The sequence below is a fragment of the Mauremys reevesii genome, linkage group 1 (assembly GCF_016161935.1).
Source record: "Mauremys reevesii isolate NIE-2019 linkage group 1, ASM1616193v1, whole genome shotgun sequence".
In the NCBI taxonomy this organism is placed as follows: domain Eukaryota; kingdom Metazoa; phylum Chordata; order Testudines; family Geoemydidae; genus Mauremys; species Mauremys reevesii.
The window spans coordinates 195,508,845-195,533,111 of NC_052623.1; the positions used below are offsets into that span (position 1 = coordinate 195,508,845).

Below are 24,267 nucleotides of genomic sequence, written 5' to 3' on the forward strand. Positions count from 1 at the left end.
ATTAACTCTGTTGGGAAATAAAGGCTAACAGAGAGCGGCTTTGTGCTTAAAGACCTCTGTTAGCATGGACCCAGGAAACAGTATTGATCTCACAAATACAAACTTGTATGAGAAGCGCAAGAAAGCAAGCATTGTTGAGCTGGTGAGGGGAAGGGAACCAAAAAAGAGTTTGTGCAATAATTTAAAATTGTAATTAAAAAACCCACACCCAAGCAGCAACAAATGAATACAGGGTATCTAGGCTGAACAAAAAATAAATTCACTTATAGTTCTTTTACAAAAGCTGAACGTTTTCAGCTTTGAACTACCCTTAAACAAAAACAAAAAAAACCTGCTCCTCCCCCCCCCCCAATATTGCTATTTAGTGCAAGATAACAAGGTTGCATTTGGCTAGGTACATTCCTAATACACTATGGCGTAACAGGTTTAATTGCCTCCCATCCACTTGCCCTGTCTTAAAGAGGGCACTTGTCTTAAGCTTTGTAACTTGACACTCTCCCAGACTAATCCTAGATTTTATTACTTTGAAAGAAAATAACAAATACCCATGACTCAAACCTCAGCTTTCTACTATACCTTTGAATTTTGAAGAAAGGATTTCAACTAAACAAGTGATAAAACGTTTTCAAGTTATAGGCTGTGTCACCTGTGAGTACTTACATAGCTCTGGATTGCTTCTGCTTCCATTATAAATTTCTGTGACTTTGGATCAGTGAGGTCACTGGTATAGGTCAAGTTAGGTATTTCTATACTTCCACCAATATAGATAAAGGAGAATGCTGGAGCTACAGAAACAGGATCGTGCATTAGCAAGATTAATAGCCTAGCCTTGCTCCAAACATTCAAGAACCAGATGCTTGTGAAAGAACTGATTGAGACTTGATGCTACTCAACAGAATTATGTGAAAATAGGGCATGTTGATGAATCAAACTGCTGCTATTCAATGGCTGAGGATAATACTCAATAGAGAATAATACTGTATTTGTAGGGGAGTAGAGCACAAGTGTTGGGAGTGTTGGATTTCTACCTGTACATTCAATTTGCTAAAAATCTAAGTTTCCTACATTACTGGCTCACAAGGAGCGAGATTTTTTATGATTTTAGTCTGGGGTTTTAAAAGGGCAAGTTTCTATACGATCCAAATCCCATTGAAAAGATAACTGAATTGCAATGGCATGCGGGTGCTAACTCCCTTAACTGCAGCCCTACTGATTATGGAATCTACCAAGTGTCCAAGCACAGTCCACACCTTCATGATTCTCTAGCTACTGTTTATCCACACATAGTTACTGCCTTTGAATTAACATTAACTCATCAGCCTACTTTTTAAGTTGTACCTGTCCAAATACGGAATGGATTCAGCGCCTAAATGGGTATTGAAAAATCAATGGTGTTATTGAGGAATGGCACTTACATAATGAATAGTACAGAACCAACACGAGTACAGTGACTGCTAAGGAAATCAGAGGTAACATTCCTAGAAGCCATCTTCTCCAGAAATGCAAATTCGTCTGTTTGAAGAAAGATTGCTGCACATATGAGATTTCTTCTTGAGGAGACTGGAGATGGTGAAGATTCGGACTCTGTTAAAGAAAAACAAGTGGAAAATATCAATAACTCAGACAACAAGTCAGGTGCTGTTTTCCTTGCCCAATTTATAACTATTGCTTCATTTATGAGCTATTTTCCAAATGTGAACACAGTCAACTACATCCCCAAGAACAAAACACGTTTACTGTGCTTTGTACAATAAAGCTTAGTCGGAATCTCTTACCTGTCCAGATCCATGTTCAGGATCATTGGGAGCTGGTATGCTGTATACCACAGGGATCCGTTTGGAGGGGAAAGTCTGCATCATTATGCTTCAAAGACTTGCTTCTGACCATTCTAAACACCAAAATCCTGAAAGGAACTTGAATAAGGTGCACTTTTTCCTATTGCCTCTCTCATTTCACCTTCGGCATACTGCTTAAAGAGAGAGCCAGTCTGCATTCAAGGTAGGTGGGAAGGAAAAGAGTCATCACTGCTGTAACTCTTTGTTTTCCACACAGGCTCAATAGATCCCTCCAAAGGAAGGAAAGATCAGTTATTCGTCTCCCTTAGAAATACATGAGCTAGAGAAACTTTCAGTTACTTTTCCAAACAGTGTGTACAATAACAAAATTAAATCCAAGCTGATCTAAATGCAGCAGCTTCTATTGAAGAACTGATAGAAAGCCTGCAGATATTCACAGGAATCTGAGGTGCATCATTTCTGAGGAAACAGACTTTTACAATTCTAAAAAAATGGTAATGTAGTGTCTATGTCACAGAACAGAAATACTAACAATACTTTTCTTAGTGTTCAAGTTTACCTTCTTGGAGTAAATTGCTTTATTACAACTGAAGTGAAATTCTGCACGTCAATAAAGAAAACGTAGGCATAGATGCTGGAACAAGGAGGTGCTGGGGCTGCGACAGCACCCCCTTGCTTGAAGTGGTTTCCATCACATATAGTTGGGTTACAGTTTGTTTCAATGGCTCATGGCACCCTCACTATACAAACTGTTCCAGCACCCCTGAGCGTAGGGGGCTTAAAATATTAAAGGTCCTAGTACTAAAGTCAATTCAGGGAAAAAGTAATATAGTGATATAGAATGCAGAAGAAATTTGCTTGAAAGCAATCTAGTCCCTCATGACTCAGGAATGCAAAAAAGAACCACACACCAATGTTTCTCTTTCAAGTCCTCCTCTCTTTTCGTACATGGCTCGCTGACTGACTGGTATTTGTCTGATTTAAGTTAGAAAAAACTTTAAGATAAAAGAAATGCATTAGTGAAGAAAGCCTCTTAGATTTCCTTTTTTTTTTTAAATAGTGTCAGCCCTGAAAAAACCTAAACAATACACCTGAAGAAAAATTCATGAGAAGCCTCGTTTCTAGTTTATAGTACACAATTTGCTGCAGTCATTACTTAGCCAAAATTTACATGGATTTTAATGACCTTTGCATAAGTATGATCTACAGGATCAGGCATGTAGCTGGTTGAATGCAAAACAATACTTAACCACCCTACTAAGATATTTGTATAAAAACTAGTGTACGTGCAAACTATTAAACATTATACTCAATTTAGGGAAACTGAGGCTGGGTAGTGTGGTGACTTTTTTAAGGTCACATAGGGAGCTGGAATAGAAAATGGAGTCGTTTGAATTCTAATCCTTTGTTCCAGCCACTTAAACTTATCCCATTTTAGGTATTTGTAAACTATGAAGATTTGGGTCCTATAGATTAGAGAGGAGTAAATTATAATCCCCTACACCGTAATTTATTAGTTGAATGGCGATTTAAGATTCAGATTCAAACATGCAAAGGGCAACCAAGTGCCTGAATCCCATTTGGCCCTCTCATAATCTCCCCTTTAGTGCACATGTTTCAGAGAAGTAAGACAAGTTTTACCCTGCAGAAATTATATTATATCTGCTGGAGTTAATGCACCAGGTAAGAGTTAAATCACAAAGGTATGTGGACATACTATTGTAGCGGGGGCTTCATCAAATAAATGGGTTTAAATATAGGGTTTGGAGAAGACGAGCAATAATATGCAGGCAATACAGTGTCTTAGAGCTAGCATACCATTTAGTGAGAAAACAAGCCTCAAAGCTGCTTCTAATTTAGATATAACCACCACTGTTAGATGCCTCAGAGGAGGTATTGCTATTCCACTGCACATTTTAAAATGTTGTTTATGAATTGCTTGCTTCTTTAGAGTATATTTAAGAATGATAGGAAAATGTATTGAATTAAGGCTCCTCTTTTGAAAAGCAGCATAGACTTTAACAGCAGTGCACACATTTAAATATGTATTTATTAGGGTTGTTGATTAATCACAGTTAACTCACATGATTAACTCAAAAAAAAAGTAATTGTGATTAAAAAAATTAATCACAATTAATCACAGTTTTAATCGCACTGTTAAACAATAGAATACCAATTGAAATTTATTACATATTTTGGATAGTTTTCTACATTTTCATATATATTGTATTCTGTGTTTGAACTGAAATCAAAGTGTATAAATATTTGCAATGTAAAAACGATAAACAAAAGAAATAGTATTTTTCAATTCACCTCATACAAGTACTGTAGTGCAATCTTTGTCGTGAAAGTGCAATTTACAAATGTAGTTTTTTTGTTACATAACTGCACTCAAAAACAAAACAATGTAAAACTTCAGAGCCTACAAGTCTACTCAGTCCTACTTCTGGTTCTGCCATTCGCTAAGACAAACAAGTTTGTTTACATTTACAGGAGATAATGCTACCTGCTTTATTATTTACAATGTCACCTGAAAGTGAGACCAGGCATTTGCATTGCTCTTTTGTAGCTGGCATTTATGTGCCAGATATGCTAAACATTCAAATGTCCCCTCATGCTGCGGCCACTATTCCAGAGGACATGCTTCCATGCTGATGATGCTTGTTAAAAAAATAATGAGTTTATTAAATTTGTAACTGAACTCCTTGGGGGAAAATAGTATGTCTCCTGCTCTGTTTTACCTGCATTCTGCCATATATTTCATTTTATAGCAGTCTTAGATGATGACCCAGCACATGTTGTTCATTTTAAGAACACTTCCACTGCAGATTTCACAAAACATGAAGAAGGTACCAATGTGAGATTTCTAAAGATAGCTACAGCACTCGACCAAGGGCTTAAGAATCTGAAGTACCTTCCAAAATCTGAGAGGGATAAGGTGTGGAGCATGCTTTCAGAAATCTTAAAAGAGCAACACTCCAATGCGGAAACTACAGAAACTGAACCACGAAAAAGGAAAATCAACCTTCTGCTGCTGGCATCTGACTCAGATAATGAAAATGAACATGCATCAGTCCTCACTGCTTTGGATCGTTATCGAGCAGAACCCATCATCGGCATGGACGCATGTCCCGTAGAATGGTGGTTAAAGCATGAAGGGACATATGAATCTATAGTGCGTCTGGCATGTAAATATCTTGTGACACTGGCTACAAAAGTGCCATGAGAGAACGCCTGGTCTCACTTTCAGGTGACATTGTAAACAAGAAGCAGGCAGCATTATCTCCTGCAAATGTAAACCAACTTGTTTGTCTGAGCGATTGACCGAACAAGAAGTAGGACTGAGTGAACACTGGAAGGCTCTAAGATTGTGCATTTTATTTTTGAATGCAGTTATTTTTTGTAAATAATTCTATATTTGTAACTTCAACTTTCATGATAAGAAATTGCACTACAGTACTTGTATTAGGGGAACTGAAAAATACTATGTTTTTTTTTGTTTTGTGTATCTTTACAGTGCAAATACTTGTAATCAAAAATAAATATAAAGTGAGCACTGTACACTTTGTATTCCATGTTCTAATTGAAATCAATATATTTGAAAATGTAGAAAACATCCAAAAATATGTAAATAAATGGTGTTCTATTATTAACAGTGTGATTAATCACAATTATTTTTTTTAATTGCACAATTCATTTTTTTAATCACTTGACAGCCCTAGTATTTGTGTCTTTGCAGGACTAGAACCTTAGATTTCAAGTTGAATGCTGGAGCTAGTTGCAGTTTACCCTCAATGAAATTGCTCAAAATTCTGCCTTTTCAAAAATGGACTCAAATGTTTTTAACTTAAAAAAAATAATTATTTTACAGTTTTTCAACAAACTGTAAGTGAAATGTTTTTTTCTGGCAGCTGTCCCAAAAATATTTCTCCCTCCCCCCATTTTTTCAAGTTTGTGTATTTTTCCTTCTATTTTTATATTGCCTGTTTTAATCCATCAGCTTAGTGAAATTTTCCTCTCCCCAACCCAAAGTTAACAAAATTGATTTTAGAAAGTTTCCCCACTTATCAACCCTTTCCTTCCCCGCCACCACCCTTCAGTCATTTAAAAATATTCTGTGAGAAATTTGGACCATTATGGGAAACAGAATCAACATAGTTTCAAATTTGCCACAACATTTATTTTTCATTCTGCAACCAGGTCTAGTAACTATGCCCCATATCAGAATATATAAAATTTGTTTTGCCAAAGACAATTATTATTAATAAATAATATACAATTTATTATTATTAAACACTACAATAGTGTCTAGAGGCCAAGGCTCATTAGTGCTAAGCACTGCACAAATACATAACAATTCATCACTGATGAAAATATTGGCCTATAGATTAGTATCAAATGTAACCAATCCATATATAAATTGGTACAGGCATATTTTGAGATCTAAACCTTCAGACTGTCTTAACTGGTAATATTCACAGTAGTAATCTTTATTTCTTATGGTGGTAGTATCATCCTCTAAGTAGACAATTTACAAATTAAGTACTGGTGTCAGAATCCAACCTAAAATCAAAATGATGAGCAGTAGATTTTAGCATGTCTAAAATGGTTCTAGGATTTGAGTCTTCCCCCTCAATATTTTAAACATCTTTTTATTACATGCTACATCTAGATGTCTGACACTTGCAGTGTGAATTCAGGATAAAAGCCTCAGATTCCATTAGATTTATTCATAACACTTTTTATTCATTCTTGACAAATATTTGTAGTAGCAATTGTGTTCAAGAGCTTTGAGAGAGAAAAAGCGTCAAATACATGTACAAACACAGGCATACAAGCACTCTTGCAGGGTGGGTTTTTCAGCTGTTTTGAAACTGCTGTTCTCAGCCAGCAGAGCATAAGGACTTATTTCTCCAAGTCAATTAGTATACTTGTTCCATCAATAGGTAGTCACCAGTAGATAGCCAGTGAGAACCCCTGGAAAGTGGAGGAAAGTGGCTTTTGGAATTCAGACTGCTGACAGAAGGCGTCATTGCTGCTGATTGTTTAGACTATTACCAGGTAATATTGGGGTAGCGGGATGAACAAGGAAAAGATTCATAGGTCACAAGAAAGGCTGGATTGATTTCCTTAGGCTGCTTATTGGCCTGGTTTTTGTTTTTGCTGCTGCCATGGGACCCAAATCTTCCTCTTGTTTGCACTAGGGCTGGTTCTTGCTAACCTGCTCAGAGTCAAACTGATTGCCACGTGTGGGGTCAGGAAGGAATTTTCCTCCAGATCAGACTGGAAACGACCTTGGGTTGTCTTTTTTTTTTTTTTCTGCCTTCCTCTGCAGTGTGTCGTCTTGGGTCACTTGCCAGGATTATCTGGTTATATCTCACTTAATCATTTCCCTGCCATTGCAGGGGCCTCAAGCCCCGCTGCACCTTGGTCCCTTCTATTCTCTGCCTGTGGCACATAATAGTCTAGTCTCCTGTGGGCTGTAATACTTCCATCTCGTTTTGGTTGTTGAGTTAGCGTCTGGGTGCTGTTGGTGGCCTGTGATACACAGGAAGTCAGAGTAGATGATCTGGTGGTCCCTTCTGGCCTTCAGTTCTATGACTCTTCTGCCGAAGCCGCACAATTGTTGTGACTTGCACGGTCATTTCTCATTGCAGTCATTGCTCTGTCCATCATTGTTCTGAAAATTTGACAGTTATTTGTCCTAGCATACCTGTGGTCTACCTTAAACATCCCTTGCACTAGGCTTTCCAGACATGCAAAATACAATCTCACCCTCCATCTGAACAGATGCCCTGTATTTTCTATTTCAACAAGTAGAATGTGTGGACATTTTGAAGCTAAGGCATTTGTGTGATCTGTGATGCATGCAAAAAAATTGAACATCCACCAACTGTTTATTAATATGATTTTAATGGAGATAATCCAGATACAATATACTGTTTGTTGCCATTTGACCATTTCCAGATTACAAAACCAAAGGCACATATCTGTGAATCCACGGAGAAAACTTTGACACCCTTGTGTATACACCAGGGAAATTTGGTCTTCCACAGCCATAACCCCAACTAACAATGCCAGTTAAAAACCACTTTCCATCACCGTTGCGTCGACATGAGAGAGGTCCTCCAGAATCACCCTAGGAAAAGAATATTTTAGTTTAGATAGTCTATGGTAAAGAGTAATAAACCCTGGGCAAAATTCCACAGTATACACTTGGGCAACACTCCATGGAGCTCAGTGTAAATTTTGCTTAATGACAGAAAATCTTGGCCCCATTAGGTCTGATTAGGAATAAAATAAATGAATTCAGTTAAATACAATGTAGATCATACTTACCCATTTGTATCACCTATACTATTGTGTATTTAATATTGCTGTCATCGAACATGCTTTGGATATGATCTTAGAGTTCTATAGAGGCTTATTTTTTCGCCCAAACTAGGGGTACCTACATTTGCTATTGAAAAGTATTATCTTTATTAATGGATTTAATGCAATACATTTTAGGATTCAATATCATCCTTGCTACTTAGAACAAAGATCAAATTCTTCCCTCTAATATATGCACATGTCCCATTATCTTCTATCATACCAGCAGCTGCATGCATGCATCTGAGGAGCAAAAATCAGGCCCTAATCGAATAGTTCAGCAATAACATTCCACAAATAGCTTGTTTAACTCCAAAATAAAATATGAACAAACATTTAAGCGGGAACAGGACTGGACCTTTAAGTCAAATACAAATAGAAAAAATGTGGAGTTCCTGAGTGAGAGATAGTCAAGCATATTTGTTTTAAATTGTGTTTCTCCCTTTCTATGACACTGTACAGTTTAACAGGCTTCAGAATGAAGAAAATGAGTATGGATAAATAATATAGCGTTTGAACATAATAAAGATAATAAAGAAATCTGCTGTGAACTAAGTAACCCTTATAAAGCACCAGGCAACTACAATGCTATAAGAGACAACCCAGTGGCAGTATTCTCTTCATCACTAGGATACTCTGGTAACAGTACTATTTGCAAAATTTCATAGAAATAGATGATCCATGGTATAGTTCCTCCACATTCATGATACAAATCTAAAGTCAACATTATGATTCGAGTCTACTCTGTTTTGAGAATTTACCCCATGTCTGGCAACTGGGAGCCAATCACCAAAGCGCCATTAGGGTAATTACTAGAGCTGGTCAGAAATTGTCTAAGAGAAAAGCTGCTTTGGCTAAATCAATGTGTTTCACAGACGTGTACTGATTTCATCCAGTATTTTGAAGGAAACAATTTAAATGTTGTGTTTCAACTTCACTGTTTTGAATTTCAGAAATTTCAACTTTTTTGTCCCCATTTGGAAATTCCAAGTTTTGACTAGATCTAAGAATCACAAAAACCAGACAGCTACAATTTGCACCAGTGATGCTTACTCCAGTTTTCAATAGGACAAGGCATCAATGCTGCAACTTGTGGCTTTCCTTGAGTATGTTTGATCACCCACCCACCCACATAGCTGCAGTAGTGTTAACTCCTGATTGGTGGATTGGGGCAAATTCCTTATGTAGGCAATGCCTTAATTTCTTTTGCTATCACTTTCCAACACTAGCAAAAGGACAGGATAGGATTATGGCTCAGTCTCACTTCCATCCTAGTCAGGACAGGATTTAAAAACTCTCAGATTCTGGCCCTCAAGTTTTAAAAGAGCAGATATACTCAGCTTAGTGACTGAGCAAAGTGATTGTACAAATGGCATTACTGATTTCTATGTTTATTGCCTCTCAGTGATTCCACATCAAGTATGCTATTCACTAGTAAAATGTTGCTTGCTAGCACTTTAGCTGTCAACCTTGCAATCTCAACCTGGCATCCAAGAGTCAGGCCAGGTTCACACTTTCTTTTAAGTCTTCATCTGTTTGAAGGCAGTATTTATCCTGAGAATCTGTGATCCCGACTTGCATTTGTGTGGCCCATTGGCCCTGTAACTGAAACTTAGTAAACAGTGCTATTGATACACACAAAGAAGTAGGTCTCAGCTTCTTCTTTGCTGTGTTGGTTTTGCAGTACTAACCAGAGTAATAATATTTCCTTTCCCACCACTGCCAACACATTTAATGCTAGTGAAGTCAGCACACAGATGGCAGATCTGCTGATAAAGAGGTCTTTTGCACAGCTGTTTTTCAGAGCAGAACTATACCTACATCAAGCCAGTTAACCATTGATAAAATGTTAGCCAATAGTTCTTTACCACTTATAATGCAACAACGAAAGATCAAAGATCATGATTTAATTTGAGCTTTATAAAAAAAAAACCCCAAAACCTACTTTGCAGCCATCTTTTGTCCCAGACATCACCCCTGCACATAGCATCCGGGCTGTGATAATCCCATATGTGGAATGACACAATGTTTGGTCTACAATTTCTACCTCTGCTTTCTGCAGAACTGCTGAACCCTGGTCATCTGGAAAACATTAACAGAAAGCCAACCTGATTTAATAGGCTTGAAAAATACTGCTCATGTATTTGACAGTTAGCGTGTCTGCTCCCTGCCTAACAGTTTAACTTCTGTTGCTCCAGATCTATACAATTATCTCAATGCAACCCATGAAGATAATGTGTTGTTCAATACAAATGTAACTTCAATACAATTTGTGTTAAACAATTAAGTTCCTTTCTTTTAAAATGTACATCCACCTAACACCATACAAAGATTGAATTAAACTCACATGAAACTAAACTACATGAGCACATGAGATTTTTAGTTCTACCTGGTTCTATAGAAACTCTAGCCAGTTGAGTTCTCCAAGCAGGATGTCAAGTTACCATCAGAACTAACTGTCTTAGGGTCTGGAGTTAACCTCCCTAAGACACTGTTTCTAGCAGCTTAACCCCTTCAGACAGGAAGAACAGAACAAACACACTACAGGGCAGTAGGCAATAAGGAATCCTGCCCCATCCCCCCATTTGAGTGTAGTCCTGCTTAATGCAGCAAAGGGTGAAGACTAACTAGACACAAGTCAAATTCAACTTTGGAGTGAGCCAGTACAACATCACTCGAGTCAATGGAGATACTACAGAACTTAGGTTGGCGCTATGAGTGAATGAAAATAGGAGCTCACTTGCTTCTTGCCTTTGACCCCAGCCTGTTATCCAGCACTTCTCGCCACTGTGTGTTTTATGTGAAAGTGGAGGTATACAGATCGGCTGAATGACGTGTTTCATTGTGTCAGGCCATGGCATACTTAGCTGTAGCAGTGCAACATCATAGTCATAGTTTCTGCTGTTATAGTATTCGTGAACAATGATTCTTCTCACCGCAGACACAAACTTGGCATTCCCTTGAGTGCGCATGCCTAAGTGCGCAGTCCAAGTTCGAGGATCGGATAGCCTAATTGACAATGGATTAATGTACAATCAATCTTCAAGACAAACTGTTGGAAACATCTTCTGGACGCAATGCCCAGGAATTATAAAATGGCGTTGAATTATAAAATGGCAATTTTTAAACCCAAAAGAAGAAAACCAAAACCACAAAATATGGAACTAACAGAATACATGCTGGTATCACGTTTTACCCAAAATGCTTTTGCTGCAGCTTCCAATTCCCTTTTTAAGCTTCCTTGTTGTCTTACCTACATTGTAATTCTTTGGGACAAGGACCTTATCCTCACACCTCCCTGTAAAGGTGTCTAATTTGCTGTTAGCAGCACACTGTTAGTAATACCACCTTGTAGATACCTGCATCTAAGGCCTTTTCTACACTGGTGGCAGATATAGGGTATATGTAGTTACACACTACAGTGAAAAGCAGGCTGTGTCCACACTGTGGTGTGTAAGTAGGTACACGTGGCTCTGATAGTGGGGAGGCAGCAAGACACTAGACTGCTAAAGGTTGGACAGTAGACCTGTGAGGCCCTGCTTGGGAGCGTAGAAAGCTGCATAGGGTATATGTCGTAAGGTTCTGGTATGGCAGCTTTTCCCACCTAAGCAGAGCCTCACCGTCTACGCTGTTATTTATACTCATGCTGTGAGGGCATGCAGTGTACGTACACAAACACACCACCAAAACTTAGACTATGTAAAATGAAAGGTAAATTTGAAAACTGGACCCCCCCCACCGCATCATTAGGATTTCTGTATATGTGAAGTGCAGAGGTACTAATTCATAGTATTAAATGAACTGAAATCAAGTGACAGTGTTTAGTTAACTCACCCTGTGCCATATCTGCCAGAAACCACCACATTCAGAGATACTGAAATGCTTCAGGAGCATTAAGTGGATGTCATTGTTTACCTGTTTCCTTGAAAACAATGAGCTGCCGACAGAAGCCATTCCCTAGAGATCACCGATGCCCCACAATAAGCAACTCCAACAAAATGGAGGCTGACTTGCCAAGGCCATTCACCTTCTTGTGCATCAGAGCCTCCTATAATTCGATGGTAGATATTGCTGATTTTACTGCTGCCACAGCCTTTAAAAAAAGATTGGTAAATTTATTATTTCTATGACACTAGCACCCATCATGTGCAAGGATGTTTCCCAAATGGAGGAAGAAAGAATCCTTCTCCCCACTATCTTCTTCAACAAAGACATTTTGAAATGCATTTCACTGAAAGACTCTGAACTGAAAACCCTGGAGACAGGGGGTCCTAGATTTATCTTACCTATTCATGGAAAGAAAAGATGGTCTTGTGGTTACTGCACCAGACTGGGGAGTTCTGGGTTCTCTTCCTAGCTTTGCCACAGACTTCCAGAGCAATTGTGAGACACTCACTCACTCTCTGTGCCTCAATTCACCATCCGCAAAGCGGAGATAACCCTTCCGTACCTCACAGAGATGTTGGGAGAATAAATGTACTGTGGGTGCGTTTCAATATATAAACTAGACAGGCGGAAAAAACCAAAACAGATACCATTCCTATCCCCCTCTCATGTGCCTGAACCTGAGCTGAAGGCATCCCTTTTGGAGGAGCTACACGGCATTACTGAACTACTCTAATTGTTGCCCTTCTCTTGAAGCTGTGAAGAAAGCCACCGTTGAGTGGCAGCCACAGTGATGGGTATATGACTTGAATACCTGTCCACTTGGGAATGGATTGGGGCCGAAAAAGTTTGTTTATTTCACACAGATTACACATAGAGTGGTCAATAACCTGGAGTCTGAAATCACTGTTGCCAGCTCCTGCAAATTTATGAATACAACAATTTTGGCCCCTGCTACTGGCTGTCTCACAATGACATAAAAAGCTCCACTCACCATGTGACTTAGGATACAAGGGAGAAAGATCTCCCCACAAGGCTCTGTCACCTAGGATATGATGCACTAAACTACAAATCCATATACCATGAGCTCTCGTCCAAGCTCGTCCACTGACGACTGTTAACATTTCTAGGCATTTCACTGCCTCTATTACGAGCCACTCTTTTTAGGAGTTTCATACCCCTCAGGGGTTAACTATCACTCACCCATCTCACAGATGAGGTAAAGAAGAGCTTGCACAAGGGTCACTTCAGAAAGATTGGGGACTAGAACCCAGGTCTCTATTATAAGAGAGCTTAGTCTCAGCCATATTCAGGTCATTCAGAAGAAAAACAACAAATTAGGTGCCTCAATTAGCTACATTAACCATGTGGCTCTGTCTCACTCACTAGCAGTTAGACCACTCATAGACCTTTATGGCACTGCCACTTAAGTTCCAAATGGTGCTGATTAACACTTGACCTTGAAAGAAGCAGGTTACACTTCTCAGAGCGATTTGTCTAATACCACCTGCAAATTCAGGCAGATATTATTCCATTGGTTTAATCACTATATTCCATGCTGTACTTTTTCCTGTGCATAGAGGACTGTTATCCTGCGATGTCAGCCATGCATCTTTCATTAGCACACAGCTCATAGTAAAAAAGTTAGATTTTAAGTTATCTTGAAAAGTTACAGTTTATCCTTGACGGCTATCCCTTCTTCTTCCAAATCTACCATGATCCTCAGAAAATTCAAATCAGTGATGGTTTGCTAAAACATCCATCCCCTTAATAGGATTTGATCATCATGTAACAGGAACAATATCCTCTAAACTAAGTGACTGGGGAAGCTGGGGCACCAATTAAAAAACTCTGTGCAGTGTTGGCAAAATTTTAACTAGAATAGATCTGATTCTTGGACTGGCTACCCAACTTCGCCCTGCAACTCGCCCTGCTCTCTAGCCCCCCAGACAAGAATCTATTTTAAACCTGAACATTAAAAGCACACACACACAAGTTTGTGTTGTGAGGAGCCTTAACTCTAACACTAAAAAACCAAGGAAGTTCCGTAATACCACAAATCAGACCCAATATCACCTCATTTCCAAGCTTCAACTTATTACCAATGTATTAAACATATTCTGAACACACTTACCACTGAGTAGAAAGTGTATGTACTTTAAATAGGAAAAAATGTAATTTAAATATAAAAAGCTAAAATTTGAAGATTAATATTTGAGAGACTCTTACTGCAATTACTTTCATCACTTCCATCAAGACAGTCCACTGTCCCATCACACTTTGCATTTTGCTTTCTAATGCAAATATTATCTCTGCACTTGAAAGTATGGTTGGTGCAAGGAATACCTGAAACAGGAAACAAAAAGGAACCATATACTTCTGGACTGTCAATCCAACAGCTTGGACTAAGAAATTGTCTCCACTTAAAGGGTTGGCCGAACCCCCACTACCAGGGCGGCTCTAGGCACCAGCATCCCAAGCATGTGCTTGAGGCAGCACTTTTCAAGGGGAGGCATTCTGGGCCCCCCCCTTTTGTTTTTTTGCTTGGGGCGGCAAAAAACCTGTAGCCGTCCCTGCCCACTACAAAACCTCCCTATTAGATATTCAGCTTATACTGGCAAAAACTGAACAGACTAAGCTATACTAGCAAAAGAACATTTTTCTGGTATAAGCAGCATCTCTGATAAGGCTTTTGGAGACATAGCTACATTTGGAGGTGTGGGGTTTGGGGTTTTTTTTTCCCATGCTCCTAACCAGCAGTTATGCTGTAAAAATTTAAGTGTAGGCAGGGCCTAAGTGTAGACTGGAAAAAATTGAAAGTCATAGCAAAGATGTCAATGCTTTTATTACAACAGCGTAAGTTAACCATAGCAACTCAATGAGGGAAGCTTTAATAATCATATTTTAGGTAAGGAGTATTCCAACCTCTGTGTCCTTCATATCTTTTCCTATTCCTTCTTGGGTCGCATTAAATAAATGAAATACTCATTTCTTGCTAACTCAGAAATATCCTGTGAAATTTCACATGGCTAGAATAAAAGTTAAATAGGTCTAAAACATGGCTAGCCTGAAAAAAAATATTTGTGTAGCATTTCCTCAATTTTGGTCTTTTGACGTCTTGCTGTTCTGAGAAATATCTGTGCCTCAAACAAAACTATGCACGTCTGATTCCTAATAAGACTTATCTCTTACATAGTTCTTTACAGGCATTTAGTCCTAAGAGCAGCCTCAGAGGTTTGTTGGGCTTTTTTACAAGCATCTCAAGAAGCTAAGCGTCATCTCATGCCAACACAAGAACAATTGTCTAAGGATATTCATGTTAGAGCTTGACTAGGCCCTTTAGAGTAACTCATTTGGGCCAGATATTCCAACTAGAGTAAGTGATGGAGAGGAAACATACTTGACCAAAAAGTAACCATACTTTTGGTGCAGTTCTGCTCATCTCTGCCATCCTCACAGTCATGTATTCCATTGCAGGCAAGTGAAGTATACTGCATCAAGAAGCTGGCATTACAGTTCTCTTTGGACACAGCTAGAGTAGGAAGAAAGCAGGAGATCAGCAATGCAAATATCATGGCTAAATTTGGAGGGCTGAGTAGAGTTCTATTAATGCCACCTCTGCCACCACCTAAAAGATTTATACATCTTCCTCTATCACCAGGTACTTTACAAAGGTAAGTATTATTACTGTCTTATGCATGGGGAAACGAAAGAGAAGAACGCTAAGTAAATTACCCAAGGTCACAAAACTAGTCAGTGACAGATTCAGAAATTAAACCCACATCTGTTGTAATTATTGAGCCTACAAGTGTATCCTAATTGTGATCTCAGCTGTAAAAATTAAGTGTAAGTTCATAAGATGTCACAATAACCTCTAACAACAAATGGCGATACGAAAAGATACAAACAGGAAACAGAAAGACTGAATTAGTCCAACCAAAAAGGCCTCCTGAAATAACTCAAGGATTGTGTTATGATCATGCCTGGTAAACAAAGAAAGTGTGGAACAGGATATTAGTGAACCAATATTAGTGTGTTGGAAACTAAGCCTAGTTGATGGCCAAAACAACAAGAGGATGGGCTATTCTATCCATTGCTGGTTTGGGGCTCCTTAAAGGAGACAACTTTGGAGAGAAGTCATCATGGTTGACACCCCCACCATCTCCTGGGACATTGGACCTTTGTCATCCTAATCTGAAAAATGTCCTGACCAGACTGGGCCAGAGAGAGGAACCCAGATAACATTGCCACCTCCCCTGGTTCCACCTGAATCCCAGTCACCACTTGAGATGAAATGGGATTGGATTTTAACAAGCACAAACAGCTCCAGCCAATCACAACTAATTTCTTCTCTTTCCCGCCAAAAGAACAGATATTAACATTGTTAATACCATCTAAGAGACTGTCAAATAAGGGCATTTTCCTTCTAAAACCTCTCTCTAGCTAGAGAGAAAGGGAGCAAGCAATATTATTAAAATTAAAGTCTTAATACTTTACATTTCAAATGCTGTAACTATTTTTCCTTCTTTTCTTTCTCTTTAATAAAAAAGTTAAAAGGATTTTTATTCATGTGTTATCATGGTACTAAGCAGGCTGACGTCTCGATATACCAAACCCCAAACCTCGTTTAACACTGTTTAAAGCTGCACAGTTTCAGGAGCGTGGTCAACTCTTTGGGCCTGTATATTCCATCTCAATTAATACAGTACATGCTATTGATTTTAACTGTAACTGGTTATTTCCAATCTGATGTTCAGCCATCCCTTCCACGATAGTCTTCAGATAATGGATCCTTAATGTCTGAAGGCTAGTGCACTAACCCGCTATATAACCTGTCCCCATCAGCAACCATTAATATGCATTTAGAATAAAGTTGCATTGCTAAGATGAAGAGGATGAGGAAGCAGGTAGGACATAGAATGTTTTAATTTAACAATGTCACCCTCTGGAGGAAAATAAACATGACTTGTTTCAGTTATTTTTGGATAACCTTTATCCTCTGGCTCTTTAGTATCAGCATCTTGTCTGTAGCAAATAAACAAGGCTCACAAATTTTTCACATTTGTTTAAGCAACCAAATCTGAATTTATCTTAGGCCTACAAAAACAGGCTGGAAATCTCAAGTTTTCTAGTACTCTCTTATTTAAATTCCAACAGAAAACACATTCTTTCGGTTTCCATTTGCAAATGATAAGCAAATACTAACCACAAAAGAGTTCATCGCTTTCATCAAAGCAGTCATTGACGCCATCACAGCGCCGAGCCTGCTCAATGCATAGGCCAGTGGAACATCTGAAGTACTTGGCTGGACATGCTGAAGGCAAAATGGATAATCTATAAATTCTCTGCTTCCGAATATTTGTAATTCACAACATGAAAGTAACGCCATTAAAATATTGTAAGGAAACAAAGTAAAATATGTTTTAAAATAGTGTTAGCTGTGTTATTACTGCCACCTTAATTTATTGGAAAGCATTTAATGTTAGCCATCCTCTTACACCCTACTCTTCACTCAACTTTCACCACAGAATCAAGAACGGCCTGATTCTTTTTTAAATATTCAGATTCCTTTCTGATGCCCATTTCTGTTTATGCATTTCAAATGCAAATGTCACTGCAGTATGGACCAGTCCAGTTCCAGTGTAGAAGATGGGCATAAGGAAGTGTAGAGTATAAGATTTATACACACAGTCCCCCTCAATTAAACATATCTCAGTTGGGATTTTTTCCTATTATATCTCATGCATTTCCCCCTCCCTCAAATACATCTTTTCTTGTTATGCTGCCCAATAAATATTCCCTATGTTTTCACACCAACTACCTACAACTTCTGCTGTTCATAGCCGGCTCTTTAGTTATGATTGCTGCATGGCAGAGTATGCAAACTCAGAGAAAAAACTGTATTGGGAGAGTTTGTTAATTGGTGCACTGTTTGATTGGAGCAGCTGTAGCAAAGTAACATAGCAGAGACATGCATTAACAATGGCTTGGGGTGGGGGTGGGGAGTGACAGAATGGCAAATTTAGCTGATATTTTAGATCACTGAACCAGTTAAATTTCAGAGCAGGTCACTGACATTTTAGGTTTAAAGTCTTTTCCTTAAGATTAGTGAAGAAAACAGGATTTCCTTGGAATACTTATTCTCAAGTTAATTCACAGTTTCTCAGGAAATCCAAAACTCATTTGTCATGAATCTTAATAAAACTAAACTTGTGATAAATATTTTAATTCAAAAAGGGATTTTATAAACATGCACAGGAAAAAATTGAAAACCATCTTACGCTGGCTGATGTTGTAGCTGCCATATTCCACCAGAAGCGGCTGCTCTGAAAGCTTGGAACTACACTGAAGCTCAATGTTAACTACAGAGCTTGCCACACGGAAAACTGTTTGGTGATCAATGTAGTAACCACAGTACCTAAAAATGAGTGATAACATTAGTTAAAAAGCTGCTTTTGCCCTAAAGTGCTTCACATACTATTTAAATACAACATCATTAAAGTGCAGCCACCTGGTACACAGTGTAGTTGCCAAACATATTTTAGCCTAGGAGACAAGTGCAAATGTGAAGTGTGATGTTATCCCTCAGATCAGATGAGGCTTTTTTTTTTTTTTAGGGGAGGGGGGAGAATAGGTCTCATCTGAAAAACACATGCACATTAAGCTACATTAATCAATTTACTTCCCACTGAACTACAAAAGAGGAAATCGAACCTACTGCACTATTGCCAACCTCAAGCATTCCAAAAAATAATGGGGCTGACTTAAAAATTATGAGACTTTATTTAAACAACACATTCAGGATTTTTGCGTTATAGATTCTGAGCCCTTAGGCTCTTACTGCATGCCTTCAAGCTGTTCCCTGCAGGAGAGAAAGCTAGAAACTTAATTTTCTTTAATGAATACTGAGATTTTTGCATGTAGTCTCTTGCCTCCAGGAGCTGGGGCTTGAAAATATACACCAAAAATCCCAAGACTCATGATAAAATCATGAGCGTTGGAAACACTGCTACTGGGATTTGAACCTAAGATTTCAGTAAGCCCGTGATTTCAGACAGGGTACGGTGATTTGCTGTGCAGCCAAAGTGCTCAGGGCACTATGAGGATGATGGTGGGAAAGCGAAATCATCATAAACCATCTACACAAAACTCCCATCACTGCAGAAACAGGCTTTAATGGATAAAGTGAACTAAAAATGTTAACACTCCAGATTTAAGGTAGAAATGAGGAAACTATGGCAACTGTGTTAAACTGCTGACCCAGAAGATACATGGAAGCGTTCATCTTCATTGGAACATAATTCTTAACTTGTAATACAGCACTCTCACTGCATTCGTTGCTATGTCCAGAAGCACCACCACCTGGCAATTAGGTTTTTTAAGTTCCAGAAATATTTTTTTTCCCTATTGAAACTGTGCTGGGGGAAAAGGAGAAGCTCAGCATTGTGGGCTGACTGGGGCAGGGAGAGAGGGCTGCTTTCTCAAATCTTAGTATAATTTTACTATGGCTAGCCTTCTCCTTGTCAGTTTGACTAGTGCCATTTGCAAAAGAAAACTTAATAGCAACAGGCAGCTATCCAAGTCCCCAGTGTATTGATCATAGAATCATAAGACTGGAAGGGACCTCAAGAGATCATCTAGTCCAGTCCCCTGCACTCATGGCAGGACTAAGTATTATCTAGATCAGGGGTAGGCAACTTATGGTACGTGTGCCAAAGGCAGCACACGAGCTGATTTTCAATGGCACTCACACTGTCTAGGTCCTGGCCACCAGTCTGGGGGGCTCTGCATTCTAATTTAATTTTAAATGAAGCTTCTTAAACATTTTTAAAACCTTATTTAATTTACATACAACAATAGTTTAGTTATATATTATCGACTTATAGAAAGAGACCTTCTAAAAACGTTAAAATGTATTACTGGCACGTGAAACCTTAAATTAGAGTGAATAAATGAAGATTCGGCACATCACTTCTGAAAGGTTGCTGACCCCTGATCTAGACCATGCCTGACAGGTGTTTGTCCAACCTGCTCTTAAAAATCTCCAATGATGGAGATTCCACAAACTCCCTAGACAATTTATTGAAGTGCTTAAACAACCTGACGGTTAGGAAGCTTTTTCCTAATGTCCAACCTAAACCTCCCTTGCTGCAATTTAAGCCCATTGCTTGTTGTCCTATCCTCAGAGGTTAAGAACAACAATTCTTCTCCCTAGTGGTAGCATCTGAAACATTCCACTGCATGTACAGTAGAAGGGTTTGGAAAATATAACAGGACCAAAATCTGAAACAGAATCTAACAACTTAAGGAGACTTTTTATGAGCTGGGTGTAGTGAATGTAGCTATGAGAGGTGACTTGTTTGTATTGCAACTTTAACTTTCTAGCAGTCTTCCTGCCAGCAAGGGCAGATGCCATTCTGAGAGGTAGAGCTGATGCAGTCCGTTACACATGCTGTCTCATGGAGACTTATTTCATTTTGCTCTTTCAGTTAGTGTAAAATAATTCAAAATGGAACTAGATTATAGTTCTGTTTGTAGCAAAATAAATACTGGAACCCAAAAACTTCACCATGAAAAGTTTTTGAAAACATTAAGGAAATGTTACATTGAAAGTATGTTTGGTATAGACATGACAAGCGAACTGGTGGAAAGATGTTCTCCAAATGGTCTTCTGGTGACCAGCCTAAGTGGTCCCCACATCCTCATAAAAATGTAGCATTCCAGGAGAGGGCAGGAAACAGTCAGAAGGATAAAGGAGGAACTGGATGTTTTGAGAGAAAGGATACCAGGGAAAAAATAAGTTACCTGGCAAGCAAACACCAAGCCCACATCAACTATTAATATTCAAGGGCTTTTCCCTTTGACAGCAAAGTCTTTAAACAAGTGGACTGAATGAAAGATGGAGAACTGCCTTGGGTGCACATCTAGTTTAAGCTGCCATCTTGGCAAACAGCTTCTCTGGATTTCTGCCTAGATGCCACTTACTGAATCTGAGAAAGCTAAATTGCCCATAGATGCCAAGAAACACTTAAGCCAGCCTGTCCAGCTGCATTTCTATGGCATCTTTAATCAAAAGATGCCACAGAGACTGCACATGATCTGTAGACACTGCCATAAAACAATATTTATATTTAGTGTGTATATTTAAAAAATATAAATAATAAAGGAATGCCATCCATCAGCCTTTTAGACTCATTTTAAAAATAGAGTAAGCTTTTGAAAGTGGAAAAAATTCTGAGCAACATTTAAGCACTGAGGCTGGTCTAGAATTTGACACTAATAAAGGAAAAGTTCCCCAAACTAACAGTTCATCATGAGGAATAATCTGTCCACTTTAAGGCTTTATCTACACTAGCAAAATACCCATCATTATCAAGAGGTGACAGCAATGGAAGCAGCTGAATTGATGCTGAACACCTTTATTTTGCAAGCATAGCCAAGAGCAGAACTGTTTCAAAAACAACTTTGGTTAACGCCTACTAAACTCAAGGAAGGATCAGATGAATTATTGGATTTGAGGCACTGTCTGATAAGGACTGATTTGTAGGCTGGAACTAGAAGTTACATTTTATTCATTCTGTTTATTATGGTAGTTCTGTTGTATTAATTTAGGTTCAATATCTGGACCACAGGTGTTTAATGTTGGACAGTGACTGGGTTTTAAACAAGGTTTGGTATATAGAGACCTCAGCCAGCTTAATACGATGTCATACACACCGTTAATAATTTTAACCTTTTATTAAAGATACAGAAAAAAGGAAGACTGGTGTTAACATTCACTTGCAACCTCACTGCTTGAAAAATGCCAGGACAGCACATAGTCTTACTCTGAGACCTGGCAAACTTCTAACAGCATTGGGCCTTTGAGGGCACTGCTTTTAGTTGTCACTTTCTAACCACAGGCTTACAGCAGTGTTACAGAATACACAATCTGGCCAGCTAAGCCAGACACTTATTAGACAGAAGGAAAAGGGAGAGAGATAGTCAAGAGAAGAAAGAAGGTAGGGAAGGAAAAGGACATATTTAGGTGGCAAGGTGGAGAAAAGGGGGCAAAGACTCACATCTCAGGTGGTGTTTGGCAGGGGCGGCTCTAGCAATTTGGCCGCTCCAAGCAGGGCGGCATGCCGCAGGGGGCACGGTGCCGGTCCCCGGTCCCGCAGCTCCGGGGGACCTCCTGCAGATGTGCCTGTGGAGGGTGCGCTGGTCCCGCGGCTCCGGGGGACCTCTTGCAGACGTGCCTGCGGGAGGTCCACCCGAGCCGCGGGACCAGCGAACCGTCCGCAGTCATGCCTGCAGGAGGTCCACTGGTCCCACGGCTCTGGTGGACCTCCCGCAGGCATGACTGGAAGGTCTGCCGGAGCCGCCTGCCGCCCTGCCGGCAAAATGCCACCCCAAGTGCGCGCTTGGCACGCTGGGGTCTGGAGCCGGCCCTGGTGTTTGGGATTTAGCTAAAGCCAGTATTGATGGGGATGTCATGGGGGTCCCCCTCTGGCCAGTATATTTCTCAAGATGACAAAGCTCTGGGGGGGCATCAAGAGATGGTGGGATGGCAGCCATAATGGTGCTCTAGTAGCCAATTATTCGACCAAAGTCTCTGTAGGAACCTCAAAAGGGAGTGATGGGTAGAATTCCCCATCCTCATTATTTTGTCCACCAATTAAGCCTAGTTTCTAACACACCAATTTTTATTCACCGATCTCCAGTCCCCAACTCCTCTTGTTTACCAACTATGATCTTAACACTGTCCTTGAGTTATATCAGTCGGCCTTTTTGTTTGGCACAATTCAATCAGTCTCTGTTTCGCACCTTTTCCCCTGCATCACCATTTATCATTACAAGTTACTGTGACATCTTATGAACTTACACCTCACTTTTTACATTTGAGCTTACAATTAGGGTAAATTTCTAGGCCCCGTCATCACAACAGGACCTGAACCCCATTGTGCTAGATGCTGTACAAACAGATAATAGCATATTCAATACAAAAGATAGCAGAGAAGTTAATCAGTCCACTTCTCATGAGAATTCAAGGAACTAATGGACATTAACCGTGTCTGTGTGCACCACAACCATCTGCTGTAACGAATGGGAAAGCTTGTTTCTGTGAGGGACTTTGGTGCAATAAAGCTACTATGCAAAGCAAAATTAAGTACTTCTGACAGATGAAAGAGGTTCTGCTCCAGCAGCAAATAGAGAGAGGTGTATGGCTTTTTAAATGGCATGAGAACAGCTATGCAAAGTGTTCGTTGTAAAACCCCAAACCTCATTCACACGGGTAAGCAGAAGGGAGCTTGTGCAAGTGCATTGTTGACCAAGCTCCCCAGTTCTGTTCCCCTACTACTAGGAGCAGGGACTTCCTGCATTTCGTCAAGGCCAATAGGAGTGCATGTGGTTCATTTGCCACATGCCTGCTAACACTCCCACAGCAAGAGAGGGCCTGCCAGAGTGCGCACACAGCAGGAGGTTTATTAGACATCTGATTCCCCCCTACTAGCTAGCAGAGACCTGCCTCTGCACCCAACACACCTCCGTAGCAAAGAAACCAGCTAATGTACTTGACCACCTGCTCCCAAAGCCAGGAGAGTCTGTCTCCTCTCACCCACACAAGATGACCTGCCAGTGACTACTTCTGATGGGACACACAATGAGGCGATGAAGCAGAGTATTTTTTTAAAACAGTCCCTTGTGGAAATTTTTACAGCTTTTCACAGTATGTGGAATTCTTCTGCTGGTGTTTTCACACACACAAACATTAACAAGAAGACATCTATTTTTAGAAGCCTGTAAAAACTTTAGCAAAAATCAATTCTCAGAATGTGCGCGCTCTCTCGGTAGACAGAAGCTTTTTGGGCTCACTGAATAGATAGTGAAAGTCATACAGTAGGACTTGTGGGTCCCTGACTGGCTAAACCTGTCCCCATGTAATCAGAACAGACAACTGTAGTAATTTTGGGGTGGGGGGGGTCCCAGTTATCACACCAAGGCCTTACTCCAATCCTCAAAACCATGCAAGTCTCCAGCAGTTTTTTTTAAACCAGGTTCACCCAACATAGCTACCGCTGTCATTAGAACTGGCCAGAACTGGACTATTTTGACCCCCAAAAAAACCTTGCATTGAGAAACTGAAAGAACTGAATTTTTTTTGGCGAAACACCCAAAATGCACAAATTTTTCTATGCAAGCAGACACTTGATGCAAAAGTTTGTTTAAACAC

At 39.6% G+C, this 24,267-nt stretch overlaps 2 protein-coding genes across 10 annotated transcripts in view; both read right to left on the reverse strand.

Annotated features, from left to right (window-relative positions):
- Positions 1–1,859, reverse strand: part of LOC120405927 (suppressor of tumorigenicity 14 protein-like) — a 30,608-nt gene extending 28,749 nt beyond the window's left edge. Inside the window, exons 1-3 of the mRNA XM_039539886.1 lie at positions 1,776–1,859; positions 1,416–1,584; positions 661–785 (exon numbers count right to left, since the gene is read on the reverse strand). Of these exons, the coding sequence (XP_039395820.1) occupies positions 661–785; positions 1,416–1,584; positions 1,776–1,859 (378 nt within the window). The remainder of the gene's footprint in view (positions 1–660; positions 786–1,415; positions 1,585–1,775) is intronic.
- A 5,884-nt stretch (positions 1,860–7,743) lies between these two features.
- Positions 7,744–24,267, reverse strand: part of TMPRSS7 (transmembrane serine protease 7) — a 62,991-nt gene continuing 46,467 nt past the window's right edge. For 6 of the 9 annotated variants that reach the window (XM_039539855.1, XM_039539847.1, XM_039539863.1 and 3 more), the window contains 8 exons: positions 18,335–18,471; positions 17,260–17,367; positions 15,475–15,585; positions 14,283–14,399; positions 12,084–12,261; positions 10,909–11,177; positions 10,114–10,250; positions 7,744–7,935 (listed from right to left, as the gene is read on the reverse strand). In XM_039539855.1, the coding sequence (XP_039395789.1) occupies positions 7,765–7,935; positions 10,114–10,250; positions 10,909–11,177; positions 12,084–12,261; positions 14,283–14,399; positions 15,475–15,585; positions 17,260–17,367; positions 18,335–18,471 (1,228 nt within the window). In that variant the 3' untranslated portion in view covers positions 7,744–7,764. The remainder of the gene's footprint in view (positions 7,936–10,113; positions 10,251–10,908; positions 11,178–12,083; positions 12,262–14,282; positions 14,400–15,474; positions 15,586–17,259; positions 17,368–18,334; positions 18,472–24,267) is intronic. The other 3 variants (XM_039539824.1, XR_005598984.1, XM_039539839.1) reach the window with 3 other exon arrangements.